General features: G+C 35.4%; 1 protein-coding gene across 1 annotated transcript; it reads right to left on the bottom strand.

Moving 5' to 3' along the window:
• Positions 1 to 13,515: 13,515 nt before the first annotated feature.
• On the bottom strand, positions 13,516 to 14,874 carry LOC127119755 (uncharacterized). The gene is made up of 3 exons (XM_051050062.1): positions 14,295 to 14,874; positions 14,049 to 14,221; positions 13,516 to 13,925 (listed from the first exon to the last, which is right to left on the bottom strand). Exons 1-3 carry the CDS (start codon positions 14,724 to 14,726, stop codon positions 13,808 to 13,810), a joined length of 723 nt encoding a protein of 240 aa, XP_050906019.1. The 5' UTR covers positions 14,727 to 14,874; the 3' UTR covers positions 13,516 to 13,807.
• Positions 14,875 to 15,301: the final 427 nt, after the last annotated feature.

Here is a 15,301-nt window from a genome sequence, read left to right as displayed (position 1 = left end):
GTGAATCGAGTCAGAAATGTGATATGTTCTAAGTTGTCAAACTGTGCTTATATGGATCATGGCGCCCATCAAACTTTGCTAGAGGTGGGGAAGGGGGGTTGAATCCTTCAGGGACAAGTGCATCCCATGTCTCGTATGAGAGTGGCTAGGGATCCAACACTTCCATCTCTTATGAGGGATTGGATTCTTGTTTGCATTGTCTGATGTGGGGTACATTATCTTCCAATGTTTGATTCAGACGGTGTAGTTCTTCCATGGAGAGGTGCATCTCCACTAGGGTGTTAGGATCACCACTACCATTGGTATCCTCCTACATAGGGGGATGAAGCCTTCCTATCAACGGTGGATAAAGAAGGTTGGGTACAAAAGCGTAAGTTGACAGTGAGTAAGGTGATTATGAGGAAGAAAGTGAGGCTTATATTAGATTTACTAGAGCCTCATGGTGGGGGGCACTGTACTAGTCAAAAAGTACACGTGTGCATGTTATCCCATGTGAGGGAATGGTTACTCAGAGGTCTTAGTAGGTTTATAACAATTTGTAATGGTTGGGCACGAGAACCCTTGTACGGTGGTTTGTGGTGGTTTAAGAGGATATGCTTACATGAGGTCATACCCTAAAATTTTCCTTCCTATTTTCACTTTTCATATAACCTTTGGCTTGAGATTCATCTGCACTCATTCATGCACCATACATGTGCATCATTCATTCATGTTAACAATTTCAAGTAATCATCATAGATTCAAACTTTATGGTTATTTATACCTAATGAAAGTTAGGGTTTGCTTAAGGATCAAGCCATAGGACTATGGTGATGCTCATCATTTGGAATCAAAGGGGGTGAAACCCTAATTTATTGTTATTTGAACCTTGGTTCATGAAGATTGAAATCATGGTGTTCACATGTGCATAAAACCCTAATTCTTGGTCTTTACTACTCATGGATCATGTGGTTGACCTTGTGAGCTAGGCATTGATCTTAAAACCCTAATCTTGGGACCACTTATTGGAGATTTGATTGTGGAGCCTTAGTGACTAGTTTGAGGTCCATGATTAGATGGTTGGCATCTTGAAACCCTAGCCATGGATACTAGGTACTGTGTTGACCATGTTGGTTTAACTTTTGATCTTGGGATTGACTTAAACCCTATCTCATTGGAGGATGTTTCTTGATCATCATGTCATGCATCATCAATCATCAAGTTTTCTTTTTTCTTAGGAATCATTCATAAAGTTGATAATTTGATTTACATGTCTACATGATTGAGGATTCATCTGATCTAAGGCCTTGTTCAAGCATCCATGTCATGTGCATTCTTTTTTGCCATTCAAGTCCATTGATTTTATGCCTATAGTGCATTCAAAGTCCTTGATCCATAATTCATAAATGAATTGTTTCATGATCTTTTATTCCATTGATTTCTTGTTCTATTATGCTTCATAGTCCATTGATTTAAGTTTCTTGGTGCATTCATTGGTTCATGTTTTACAATGCATCGGTTCTTGTTGCCTAGTATATTGTTCTTGATTCGTAGTTCATTTGTTTTAGTCCATTGTGTCAACATATATTCATAATCATCTGGTTTAAGTGTCTTAGTTCTCATTCTTAATTCATGGGTCCATTCAAAGTTTCATGGCAAATACAACATTGTTATCATAAAAACTCAAGGTATAAATGCATAACCAAATCTTGTTCTAACAATATCCCTCTTTTTGATGATGATAAAACGTGTATTTTGATGAACAATCTTGTAAAGGGTAATAACTGAAGAATACTTCTTACAGAAGCACAAAGCTCGCCTTGGGATGTACAATCCTAAAAGGATAAAATCAGAATGAAAGAACAATTTCCTGATTAACATTTTTGAAGTACCATAATAGTTTTCAATCAAAGCCTGGTCTATCTTCAGAAGTTGCTTGATGTTGTCCAGAGCTCTGGTTGGTTAACATCAACATTCTGATGAGCTTCACTTTAGAAGCTTGGTTGAATTCTTTTGAAGAATCTTTGAAGCTGGTTATCTTCAGAAGCATGAATTATGGTTCTCTTGAAATTCTCTTTTTGAGCTAGATTACCTTTGAAGAATAAAACTCTTTGAGAAGAAATTTCAAAACTTGGTTAAGAATTCTTCTTAAAAACTTGATTTCCAAGTCTGATTCTAATGGAGGTTACACTTCCTCATATCTAGATGCCGAATTTTCCGATTCTTCAAAACTTGATGCCAAGTACCCAATGTTCCAAATTTAGAACATGGTTATTCATTCCTTGAAGACTCATATGCTTGGATCTGATTCTCAATCATCGACATTGAGGTTTTTAAGACTCAGATAGTAGACCATTTCTTCAGAAACTGGTAACGTACATTCTGATCTTTGAAACTTCACAAGAGTTTCTGATGTTTAAACTTAACCATTTTGATCTTTGAACTTAACCCTGAAAAATAGTTAACAAACTATTCTTCGAAGTCGTTGTTAGCATAAAACATTAAACAATGTTTGGGTTCTTAGCTAGGAATAGAGGTATATGAAAATAAAATAAGTATTCTTCCCCTTATATATGTTTCTCCCCCTATAGCATCAATCAAAAAGACATATACAAATAAAGATAAAGATAAAGATTGAAAAGAAACAAACATATTTTTTCATTAAACATGCCAAAAGGCAGAAAAATACAGTTGATTACAAAGACATAAAAAGGCACACAAACAATTAGATAAAAAGCACACACACGTGCAAAGACCATTTTTGAAAACTAAGGGTTTTGGGAAGGAGGAGGAGGCGATTGAATAATTGGGTAGTCATCTGGGAGATTTAAGGGTTTCACCAGTGAGTCAATATTATCTTCAAGACAAATCTCTATGTAGTATGCCAAAACTTCTGGTGGGTCGATCTTTGTGAAGATATGATAGTTTTCCGACGGGATACTACTACCGTTGATTTCTTATTTGGATGAATGAGTGCTTTCAATGGTGACAGATCTAGGAGGAAAATGAGGATGAGCTAGTTCCAATTATTGATGAATTTGTTGTTGAGTAGCAGCCATTGTTGAAGTTGAAGGAGAGGATGAACAGTTGTAGAGAGGTGTTTTAGGTTTGAAAGATGAAAGTGTGGGAATATTGTGTGCGTAGTGTGAAAATGTGACTGAAATAGGCTTAAATAGAAAAAATTGCAATGATGATAAGGTAAAAATACACAGTCATGGGGGGAAGCATAAGATATTTAAACCTAATTCCAAGAATTGTGAAACCTAATGTGTCATGCTATTATCATACATGCTCAGAAAGTGGGACAGTTGTCACCACTTAGAACCACATGAAATCAAACAATATGACAATCATTTAATGCAATGACCGTTTATAATCAAGAAGATAAACCGATAAGATTGCTTCTGATCATAACCTTTTTGATTCATGAAAGTTCCTTACTTCAGAAAGCTCATGTTTCAGAGTCAACAAATAAATTCTCATAATCTAATCTAGAGTTCTGAAGACTTAAACATTATGGAATACATCTTTTCATTCTGGACATAAATCCATAAATAAGCTTTTCAAAATGAAAACGAATTTATCTTCAGCAAGGGGTTTTATAAAGATACCAGCCCATTGATGGTCTATATCAACAAATTTTAAATGAAAAATACCCTTCTGAACATAGGCACATAGAAAGTGATGTTTAATTTCAATATGCTTAGCCTTAGAATTTAAGATATGATTCTTAGACAAACATATAGCAGAAGTATTATCATAAATGATAGGAATGTTACTCTCGAATATCTGATCATCTTCCAGTTGACTCCTCATCCAGAGTATTTGAGTGCTGCATCCAGAAGCTGCAAAGCATTTAGCTTCGACTATTGAAAGCGCAATTATTAATTGTCTCTTGCTGGACCATAGGATCAGATTGTCTCCTAAAAATTGACAACTTCCAGAAGTACTTTTCCTTTCTATTCTGTGTCCAGCATAGTCAACATCACAATAGCCAACTAATTTATATTCACTTAATTTTCTATAAAGCAAACCAAAGTTAGTAGTACCTTCCATATGTCTAAAGATTCTCTTAACAACAGTTAAGTGGGTCTCCCTAGGATCTGATTGGAAGCGAGCACATAAGCAGACACTGAATAAAATATCAGGTCTAGAAGCGGTTAGATAAAGGATAGAGCCTATCACATCTCTGAGTAGCTTCTGATTTACCTTACTACTTACCTCTTCTTTCTCCAGAATACACGTGGGATGCATTGAATTCTTTGCTTGCTTACATTCTGATAAGTTAAACTTCTTCAGAAGTTCCTTTGTATATTTGGTCTGATGAATGTACATTCCTTCTCAATGTTGATCAATCTGGATTCCCAGAAAGAATTTGAGTTCTCCCACCAGACTCATTTCAAATTCTACCTGCATTGACTTAGCAAAATCCTTGCACAATGAATCATTAGCAGAACCAAAAATAATATCATCAACATAAATTTGCACAACCAGAACATCATTCTTAAAGGTTTTGCAAAAGATAGTTGTGTCGAATTTCCCTCTGGTAAAATTATTTTCCAAAAGGAAGTTACTTAGTCCATCATACCAAGCTCTGGGAGCTTGCTTCAGGCCATATAACGATTTTTTCAATTTAAAAACAAAATCAGGGTTTTGAGAATTTTCAAAACCAGGAGGTTGATGCACATATTCTTCTTCAGAAATATATCTATTCAAGAATGCACTCTTGACATCCATCCGATAAAGGATGATGTTATGATTAACTGCAAACGAAATTAAAAGGCGGATAAACTCTAACCTGGAAACTAGAGCAAAGGTTTATGTATAGTCTATACCTTCTTGCTGACTATAACCTTGTACTACCAGTCGAGCCTTGTTTCTGACAACTTCTCCTTTCTCATTGATCTTATTTCTAAAAACTCATATGGTTCTAATGACATGCAAACTCTTTAGTTCCTAAACAAGATCCCAAACGTTTATGGTGAATTGATTCAATTCCTCTTGCATAAACATAATCTATTCATTATCCTGAAGAGCTTCATCATTAGATGTGGGTTCTATCAGAGACACCAATCCTAGAAGAGTCTCTTCAGAAGGTTTGAATGAAGATCTAGTTCTGACTAAAGCATTTTTATCTCCCAAAACCAATTCTTCAGAATGAGAATTTCTTGGTTTACTCTTCTTCTAATGAGTTGGACCAACGACAACATCTAGTTGAGTCGCTTTTGAGTCGTTTACTACAGTTTCCTTAGCTTTGCCTTATGAGTCTTTTTCTCCAGAATCATTATCCTTGGATTCTGAAATATTGATCTTCAAATCTGCAAATTTCTCAACTAGCTTTGACTTTTCAGGGTCAAGCTTGTCATTGAATCTAAAATGAATTGATTCTTCAACTATCCTTTAGAGCATTAAAAGTATCCTAATAGTAAACACTTTTGTGCTTTAGAATCAAACTTGCCAAGATTCTCTTTAGTGTTCAACATAAAACACTCATAGCCAAACGGGTGAAAGTAAGAAATGTCAGGCTTTCTGTTCTTCCATAATTCATAAGGAGTCTTACCCATAATAGGTCTAATAGAAATCATGTTCTAAATATAACATGTTGTGTTAACTGCTTCTGTCCAGAAATGCTTAGTCATGTCAGTTTCTTGGATCATGGTGCGAGCCATTTCTTGCAAAGTCTTATTCTTCCTTTCTAAAACCCCATTTTGATGTGGATTTCTAGTACATGAGAAATCATGGGAAATTCCATTTGCATCAAAAATATTTTCAAAATGCTTATTTTCAAATTCGCCACCATGATCACTTATGCCTTTGACAATTTTGTAGTTCATTTTTGTTTGCACTGGTGAGCAGAAAGTAGAAAACACAGAATGTGACTCACCCTTTGTTTCAAGAACTTTACCCATGTCCATCGACTATAATCATCAACGATGAGCAATCCATACTTCTTTCTATTGATAGAGGCAATTTTCACTGGTCCAAACAAATCAATGTGCAAAACTTCTAATAGTCTAGAGGTAGAAACAATAGTTTTTGCTTTGAAAGATGTTTTAGAAAACTTTCCTTTCTGACATGCTTCACAAAGAGCATCTGAAGCAAACTTTAGGTTGGGTAAGCCTCTGATTAATCTAAGCTTATTTAGCTGAGAAATCCTTATCATGCTAACATGGTCCAAACATATGTGCCATACCCATTGCTCCTCATTAACAGACATTCGACATTTTACATTTTGATCCTCGAGATCAGAAAGTCTGATTTTATAAATGTTGTTCTTTGTCTTTCTGTTAAAAAGGACTGTACCGTCTTTATAACTAACAACCTTACAAGACTTTTGATTTAAAATGATATCATAACCATTGTCACAAAGTTAACTAATAGACAAAAGGTTATGCATCATACCATCAACTAAAAGAACATTAGTAATTGAAGGAAGTTTATCGTTACCAATAGTTCAGGAGACAATGATCTTTCCTTTATAGTTTCCTCCAAAACCAATGAAGCCTCCAGGATTAAGTTCCAAATCTTGGAACATAGCACTTCTGCTCGTCATATGTCGCAAGCATCCACAATCTAAGTACCATGACTGGTGTTTCAGTTGAGTTTCTAAGGATGTCTGCAACATAAATTATTTTATCCTTAGGTACCCATTTTTTGGGTCCTCTCTTGTTACTTTTCCCATAGTTTTTTACAACTTTGGGTCTTTGTGCAGAAGGATAATCATGGGAAATTTGTGCATGATACTTAGGTTTTAGAACTGAGTTCTTAACCTTTATATGTTTATGTGTATGTGTAGAGACATCAAGCTCAGTGCCATCAGGCACAAAATGCTTATAGAGAGGTTTTGGTTTTACCTTCTGACTTTCGTCAGGTTTTATAGTTTATGTACAACCTAAACCTTTCTTTCCATTTCGGTTAACTCCATAGATCACAGAAGCCATTTTGCTTCTATCTATGATTTTATCCAGAAAGTACTAGAATGCTCTGTCATATCTAATGACGCAATCAGTACCAAAAGCTTCTGAGATTCCTCATCTAGTTTTGAAATTTTGCATTTCAAAGCAGAGTTGTTACTTTCTAAAGAAAATACTTTTTCATTTAGAGAGGAAATATCTTTCTCAAGCTCATTGCGAGTTTCATAAGCAACTACTTGGACTTGTTTAAGGTCCTTGTATTTACTCAAAAGACTCTGGTACTTTCCAGCATTTTAGAGAGATAAGATTTAAGATCAAAATGAGATAGGTTGGAAAATACCTCTTCATAATCGAAGTCGGATTATGATTCTGACAACACCTTGTCTTTTGGTTCTTCAGAACCTTCTAGATCAGTTGTTATTGCCATCAATACAATATTGGCTTCTTCCTCGTCAAAATCTTCTTCTTCTGATTCTGAGTCGTCCCATGTAGCCATCAACCTATTCTTGCCTTTAGAAGCATTCTTCTTAGGCCTTTTGTCCTTTTTCAGCTTAGGACAATAATTTTTGTAGTGGTATGGCTCCTTGCACTCAAAGCAAATAACCTCTTTTCTAGAACCTTGCTTCTTCTGTCCAGACGAAGAATCAAAATAACCACAGTTCTTTTGGCTTCTCTGAACTTACCTTAACCACTGTGTCTGTGCTTCCATAGTCTATTGACTCTATTTGAAATTAGAGACAATTCATCATCATCGTCTGAGTCTTCATCAGAACCTTCTGATTCTTCCTCAGCTTGATTAGCTTTTATCTTCTCATCCTCAGACTTTAAATAAAAAGATTTACCTTGCTTCTGAGATTCATTTTCCTCGAGCTCAATCTCATAGATTCTTAAAGAACTAATAAGTTCTTCAAGACTAATACTATTTAGATCCTTTCCCAACTTCTAAGTTGTTACCATATGTCTCCATTTTTTAGGAAGACTTATGATAATCTTCTTAACGTGATCAATTGTAGAGTATCCTTTATCCATAACTTTCAGTCCTACAACAAGCATCTGAAACCTTGAGAACATAGTCTCAACTGTTTCATCATCCTCCATTCTAAATGCCTCGTATTTCTAGATTAAGTCCAAGGCCTTTGTCTCCTTTACTTGAGCATTCCTCTTATGAGTCATCCTCAGAGAGTCAAAAGTAGATTTGACAGAATCTCTGTTTGTAATCTTCTCATACTAAGTATAAGAGATATCATTTAGCAATATAGTTATGGCCTTATGATGATTTTTGAAATATTTCTTCTGTTGATCAGTCATAACACTTCTTGCTATATTATTTCCTTTAGCATTAACTGGGTGAACACAACCATTGACTACAAGATCCTAAAGATCAACATCATAACAAAGAAATAAACTTTCTATTCTACCTTTTCAATAATCAAATCTCTCACGATCAAAGATTGGTGGTTTAACACTGTAGTGCTCTTTTTCATTATTGTTGACAATATTAACAGCGTTAACAACGATCATTGTTTCTCACACAAACTTGGATTGGTACTGAACACAGTGAAGTGTTGATAAAACTTTTATCACAATCAGAACCGAAGCTCTGATTCCAATTGAAGGTGTGAAAAACACAAGAAAATAGGGGTTCGAATTGGGTTTTACAAAACAAAATCCTTTTACCAACTCAAGAACACCACTTAAAAGATACTAACAAAGAGATAAAAACACAAGTATTTTGATCCTGGTTCGCTTAAAACTCAAAGCTACCACAGTTCATTTTCCAAGGTGATTTTGCCTTATACATAAGGGCTTAATCCACTATAATCAACAAATTACATTAATCACAAAGAATAGCCTTCTTTATCTTCTCAAGGATCTGAGTATATCCTAGTCTCCTTAAGGACTCACAAAGAATAACCTTCTTTGTCTTCTCACGGATCCAACTATACCCTAGTATCCTTAAGGAATCAAACGAACAATTTGAATAGTATTTTTGTGTTACAAGTTGCTTATATACAAGAAAAATTTACACAAATGATAAACAATTACTTAAAGAAAAATCGTGTACAAAAATGATAGATTTTCACAAAGAAATAGACTTATCAAAATTTTTGTAGCACCGACAAATTTCTTCAAGTATCCAAGTCTCACTTATATAGCATAAGAAGAAGACCGTTGGAGGGTAAAATGGGGAAAACTCATAGAGCAACTCTCCACTGTTGGATGGTGAAAGGAGTGATACTGCGTAATGTCTCTCACCCAAAAATTCAGTGACACGTGTGATGTATAGTACTGTCCTTGCTCATGATATCAGGTAGTGGATAAGATATTTGATTTTTATTATGTACTATTTGATCAGATGCCCATTTGATCTTATATTCAAGTTCATTAGCTTCTGATGAAAGTTGATGAAACATGATATGAAGAGACATAAAGCTGGATTCAGAAACTTCAGAACCTTCAGTCAGAACCTTGACGTCGTTAGTAGTCTGGCTTGAGATCTTCTATATCTTCTGAATCTTCAGAGTCTTCAGAATCTACAGTCAAAACCCTGATAACCTCAACATCTGGCTTGAGATCTTTAGAATCCTCAGCTAAGTAACACAACTTCAGAAGCTTGCCATTCTTCAGAAGTTTAGTGATGAGTGTCACGTCCATAAGCATAAACTGAGCGAACTTTGCAACAACAACACATCGTCTCCTCAGAAGCTTCTCAGGAGTGAATCAACTCAAAAGCAGAAAGATTACTGCAACAACAACTTTGAACATCTTTTAGAACTTCTTATGACTAGCGCAAAAGCGAAATTTGAACTCATTATTTAGAATACGTTGCACGTAATATGTTCAGAACTGAAACTGGTTGTTAAAGCTACACAATAATAAATCATTAGGGTACCAAAATTATTCTCACACAAATAAAACATTGTTATCATCAAAACTTAAGGTATAAATGCATAACCAAATCTTGGTCTAACATAAAGCTCATGGGCATCGAAATGCCATCTTCGACACATCTTTATCTGCAATGAAAATTTGGTTATAACTAGAATAACCATCCAACATACTAAGATATTCGAAACTCTTTACTGAGTAGACCAACATCTCAGTGACAAGTTTTGGGTATTCGTCTTTTGGGTCGCAAAATTCAGATCTCTGAAGTCAATGCAAACTCTTAACATTCCATTTTTCTTAATTACTTGAACGATATTGGTAAGCCATTCGAAATATCTTTCCGTTCTTATGGACTTGCTTTTTAGGAGTCTTTCAATCTCCTCTTTTATCTTAAACATGATCTATGGGGCAAACCCTCTAGGTGTATGCTTGAATGGCCTTTTCCCTGTCTTTATTGGCATTTTTAATTCCACTAAATCACTGATCAAACCTGGAATTTCATTATAAACCCAAGAAAAACAATCCTTAAATTCATGAAGTAACTTAATTACCTCCTTAGATTTGGATCGATGTTGGCAGTGATGTAATTCAGCCTTTTGATAGTTCCGTCGCCCAAATCAACTTTTTCAAGTGGATCTTGAGGCTGCATCTTTGTAGTAGATGCAATTGGATCCTTCTCAAAACTGAAAGGCTCATCGTCATATATGCAATCGAGCCTCTGATCTTTTTGACCATCACCTTTTAAGCCTACTGATCGTGACTCTTCGACTGGTTAAAGTACAACATTGATCCTTTGAATCACGTCGAACATTTCTATCTAATTGCTTCGACAACCATATGTGGTATTTTGGCTTCCAAAGTCACTTTTAATCTGTTCTTGGCTACGTAAGCCAAAATCCACTTTAACGCGTCAAATTCAGACATCATCATCAAATTCGTCACCCTAGATAGTTGACCAAATTGTGTCTGAATCATAAAATTTCTCACCCATAATCTCTCTATCCCATGTGAATCCATGAGTTTGGTGAAGCTTCAAAGAATAAAATGCCTCGTCTAGAGGCATGTAAGTTAACCCTCCCAGAGTGCAAGGCACAATATTGGCTAAATTCTTATCAAAATTTCTTCTGTCTACATGGTTCATCTCTGCCATGTAGTATCCTTGGTCAGCTTCAATCGACTATCCCACTATCTCGTCAGATCGATATCCTTTGATGCAACGACGAAGGCACTGCTCCCACTATGTGTATCCATTCTCGACCTAGGAGAAAATTGTAGCTAGCCCTTGACGCTATAACCATGGAAACTGTGACTCAAGTTATAGATCCCAATGTTACATCAACTTGGATAACTCCCATAGTTTAACCTATATTTCCCTCGTAGTTTGAAGGCACCATTTTATGGGGCCTTAAGTATGTATCGAACTTCCCAATTTTTTCCAACAAGAAGTAGGGCATCAAATTCACAGATGCCCCACCATCCACCAAATTTTTATTCACCGTCGCCTTTTCCAACTTTTCCCTTATAAAAAAGGGGTTTCAAATGAATTTTCATCCCCTCACGAAGCCTTTAAAAAATGCGCTATATTCCTCTATACAACCATTGTTCATCAAGAAGTAACATACTGACTTGTGTCTCGCCATCTCCTCTTCCTCACAATCTTCAGGCTCACAACCTCCGTCACACAATCATACTCCCTAGGAAGTACAGAGACCACGTTACACAGCACATCAAAATCATCTTCTGACCCAGAGTTGAAATTGTCTGTTACTAATTTGTCCTCCTTCAACGATACCCTCTCTTTCCCATTTTCCTTTGACTGACTTGTCTTAGGAGAAAACACTGGTTTCTTCACATGTTCATTTGTTTGACTTTGATGTTGTTTATTGTTTCTTGATTATGCCGCCTCCCTCTCAGATTTCTTCTTTCTTTGGAACCTTCTCCATTATGTCCTTGACATATGGTTTTTTCCTTTGTGATTACTAAGCCCATATGAGTGCCTTTCTGACACCTGGAAGTTCTCTCGATAAGTTAACGAGGAACCTCGACCAATCTCAAAGTTTCTCCATTTAGGATTTCCAGCCTGCTCCTTGCCAACGGGGTTTGTCCACCTTCGTTGGGGAGCCTTGGACGTAGATACATAAGTGTTAGGTGTAGCTCTCTGCTGAGTAGAAACATGTTCCTTCTTCTGCGGAACCCCTCTCTTATCGAAATAAATTTGGGGCATATGCTTCCTCCAATTCTCCTTCTTCTTTGTTTGTTGGGCTCCCTCGACCTTCTTTGCAGCTTTCTTATCAAATACAACACTATATTGAGGACACAACATCACCTTTGAATCTTCAACTTTGCACCTGTGGAGGAATTCCACAAGCCCTTCACCAGCCTTTGGATACGCAACTTCAATCTAATTTTCATTATCCTCGAATTCTGCCATGTCAAAATCCTCAATAATTTTGACCATATTGATCGCCACAAGCTCCACATAGTTGGCATCTCCGACTTGTAACGGGTCAGAGTCGATCTTCATTGGTGTTTTTCCTTTAGCAAACTTCAACCTTCCTTCGTTCAGTGTGTTCCGAACAAGATCCCTGAAAAGAAAACAAGGTTTTATGCTCTAAAAAATTATGATATTTACATAAACCTCGTTTCTTCCTTTGTTCTAATGGTGGTACTCAATTTGAAAGGGGAGCAGTGGCAAAGAGCAAATGTTGTACTTGTTTGATTTGAATGGGGGAGAAATCAAAATTATAATCGAGAAATGAGGTTGAAGTTTAGACATGGTCATGTTGGTTCAGTTATAATCGATTTCAAACTAAATGTTTCAAAAATATTTGTTTCTAACTGTAATTGTTGAATTGTAATTCTGTGTCAAAACAATATTTTCGACAGAGACTATTATCATCGAAATGCCGTGTGTCAAAATTGTGTGAGTGTCGAAGTGTCGAGGAGTTAATATCAACATAAATTTGATTTTAAACCTAATTTCATACTCTAAACCAAATTAGGTATTTTTACCTTTTTCCGTGCATTGGAATAGAACTAAAGCTGTTAAAAGTTAAATAAAATAGACATGATTTGCCTAATGATATGGACATGTGTGAAGATTTTACTTAAGAGCATGTTATAGATTCAAATTAAACATCTATCTAGATAAAATGATGATAAAAAATATGATTACATGATAAGAATACAAATAAAATAAGATTTTAGAGTCCGTCTCTTTTTCAACTGGGATCCACATGACTACATCCATGTGATATATTCTTTCAATTATATATTTAAATCACCCACTTAATTATCAAATAAAACCCCTATATTCGTGTTTATCCATTGATTTAACTTGGTAAAGTAATAGTTATATGATCTGTGGGGTGGCACTTTAATTTGTCTGTAATAATAGAATAATAGAAAGAAGGATTGCTCAACTTCTAATCCTAAAGACAGATATTTTTCTAAAAGGAAAGCACCATCTTGTAGTTACCTTATCAACAACAGTTAAGATTAGATGTTTTCTATTCAATTTTAGAAAAAGTGGGCTCTGATTGAATCACAGTAACTTGATATTTTGATACTCATGTATAGCTATATTTCAATTTAGAAGATAAGCTGCTTGAAAAAGAAAGAAAAAACTGATCTAAAGTTAGTGTGGAACTTAGAACTGTAACTATTTCAACAAGGAGTTCTAATCACACACGTTTAATACATTCATACCTAAAATCATAGACAAAAAAAGACATATTTTAAGATACTCATATATTTTCCAGAGTTAATGTACATGTACATAGTTACATTGCATGTGTTCAAGAAAAAGAAGTTACATTACATTACATGTTACAGCCATTATTGTTGAAGATAGAGATGCATCCAACAAAAGAGAATAAGACCATTATTGTTGCATAACCTTTCGCATTGACGCCAGTTAGAACTATATAAATTACACATTCGGACTAAATGTGAGTATGGCTATCAAGTTATGTCACATTATTTCTTCAAACTCACCATTTATCCAAACATGCACTAAATAACTATTAAAATGGAGCTGTAAGCTCGGCCGCCGATTCTTCCTCTTTCCCCTTCATTTCTCCACCGTTAGCCACCACCTCCTCCGCTTCCCACATGAAGTGTGCATAGGATCCTAACACGGTACTACATTTAAACAAAAACCAAATAAAAATTATAACACCAATAATATACAAACACTTATTAAAAGGCCTAGACGAATTTTTTATACTCATTTGATATCAGTTTCAACATATGAATGTAAAATACCTATCATCAGGAGCAGCATGAATGGCTTGATCGAAGTAAGATTGAGCTCTTTCTTCATCTCTATTCATTTCCCATATCAACTTTCCGTACAGAGAAAGCAACTCGCCATCTTCAGGATTCGCTAGAATTGCTCTTCCGTAATATTCCTCTGCTCTCACCAAATTTTTTTCTACCTGCACAAATCACTTATTTGAGTATTTGTTTTTATTTTCGAAAGATAATCAATTATGGAACAATTTGACTAACCTCGTGAAGAAATTTGCCGTAGTTTCTAAGCAAAAGCGCGTCCGTTGGATTTGACTTCAACATTTCCTCATAGTACGCGCCGATTTTAATCCTTTCACCGCCGTTTCCGCCGCTGGCGACTATCACATCACCGTGATCGCATCCGCCGCCGCCGAGTCCGGCCTCCTCCAAAGGAAAATACTGTGATCCGGATCGATTCAGGTTCCTAGAAAATCCGAAATTCTCGTTTGGTGATCGTATTGCAGCGCTTTCCGATAACTCTCTGCTGATCCCGTTTGAATGCTGGTCGGTGGAGTGGAAATGCAGTGAAAGCCTTGGAGATTGAACGTGGTGGTTTTTGTCGCCGGAAAAAGAAACTTGGCGTGAGAGAGAGGTTCGAGGTGAACCTGGGAGAACCGGGACTGAACCGGTTCGAAAGAGAGAAGGTTTCATAATTGCTTTGTTATGAGTGAGTGTGAGATAGAAGAGGTTTGTTTTGTACAAAAGAGCGATCGCTCCTTTAGAAGAGGGTTGAAGTTTAACAAAAGAAATGTTTGTAATTTATAGAAGAATATCGACCATTAGATATGCTAATGGTTGAATGTTGACCTTTAAGTCCTTTAACTATAATTTATATTTGAATACATTTAATTACAAAACAATATTATTATGGTCTCTTAGCTATGTCTTTAAATTAACTATATCTTTGAATTCACATACTTAATTTTTTTCTCTTAAATTGATTTATAAATTCTTCAAAATTTATCATGGTCGTTCTTTTTGTCTAATTAAAGACATAAAAGATTTTAGAGTAATGCTAACTTGTATTTTTGGATACAAGTTAAGAGATAAATATAATATTTTTTTTAAAAATTATATGTTAAATTTAATATAAATGTATAATTAATGATGTCATTTTTATTTCAATATAATTTTTTTATTTATGATTTTTTTTAACTTATGCTCCAAGAACAAAAGTTAGCATTATTCAAAATTTAAGTATCAGTTATTAACTTCGTCGTTAATTA

Source organism: Lathyrus oleraceus, chromosome 2 (assembly GCF_024323335.1).
Source record: "Lathyrus oleraceus cultivar Zhongwan6 chromosome 2, CAAS_Psat_ZW6_1.0, whole genome shotgun sequence".
In the NCBI taxonomy this organism is placed as follows: domain Eukaryota; kingdom Viridiplantae; phylum Streptophyta; class Magnoliopsida; order Fabales; family Fabaceae; genus Lathyrus; species Lathyrus oleraceus.
Note: the sequence above shows the minus strand (reverse complement) of the source record. Positions and strands in the feature narration are given on the sequence as shown.

Excerpts from the sequence above, each read along its gene's own strand:
- LOC127119755 (XM_051050062.1), bottom strand. The coding sequence starts at position 14,726 with ATGAAACCTTCTCTCTTTCGAACCGGTTCAGTCCCGGTTCTCCCAGGT. Across the intron at positions 14,222-14,294 it reads ACGGCAAATTTCTTCACGAG|GTAGAAAAAAATTTGGTGAG; the intron begins GTTAGTCAAATT and ends TGATTTGTGCAG. Across the intron at positions 13,926-14,048 it reads CATGCTGCTCCTGATGATAG|TACCGTGTTAGGATCCTATG; the intron begins GTATTTTACATT and ends GTTTAAATGTAG.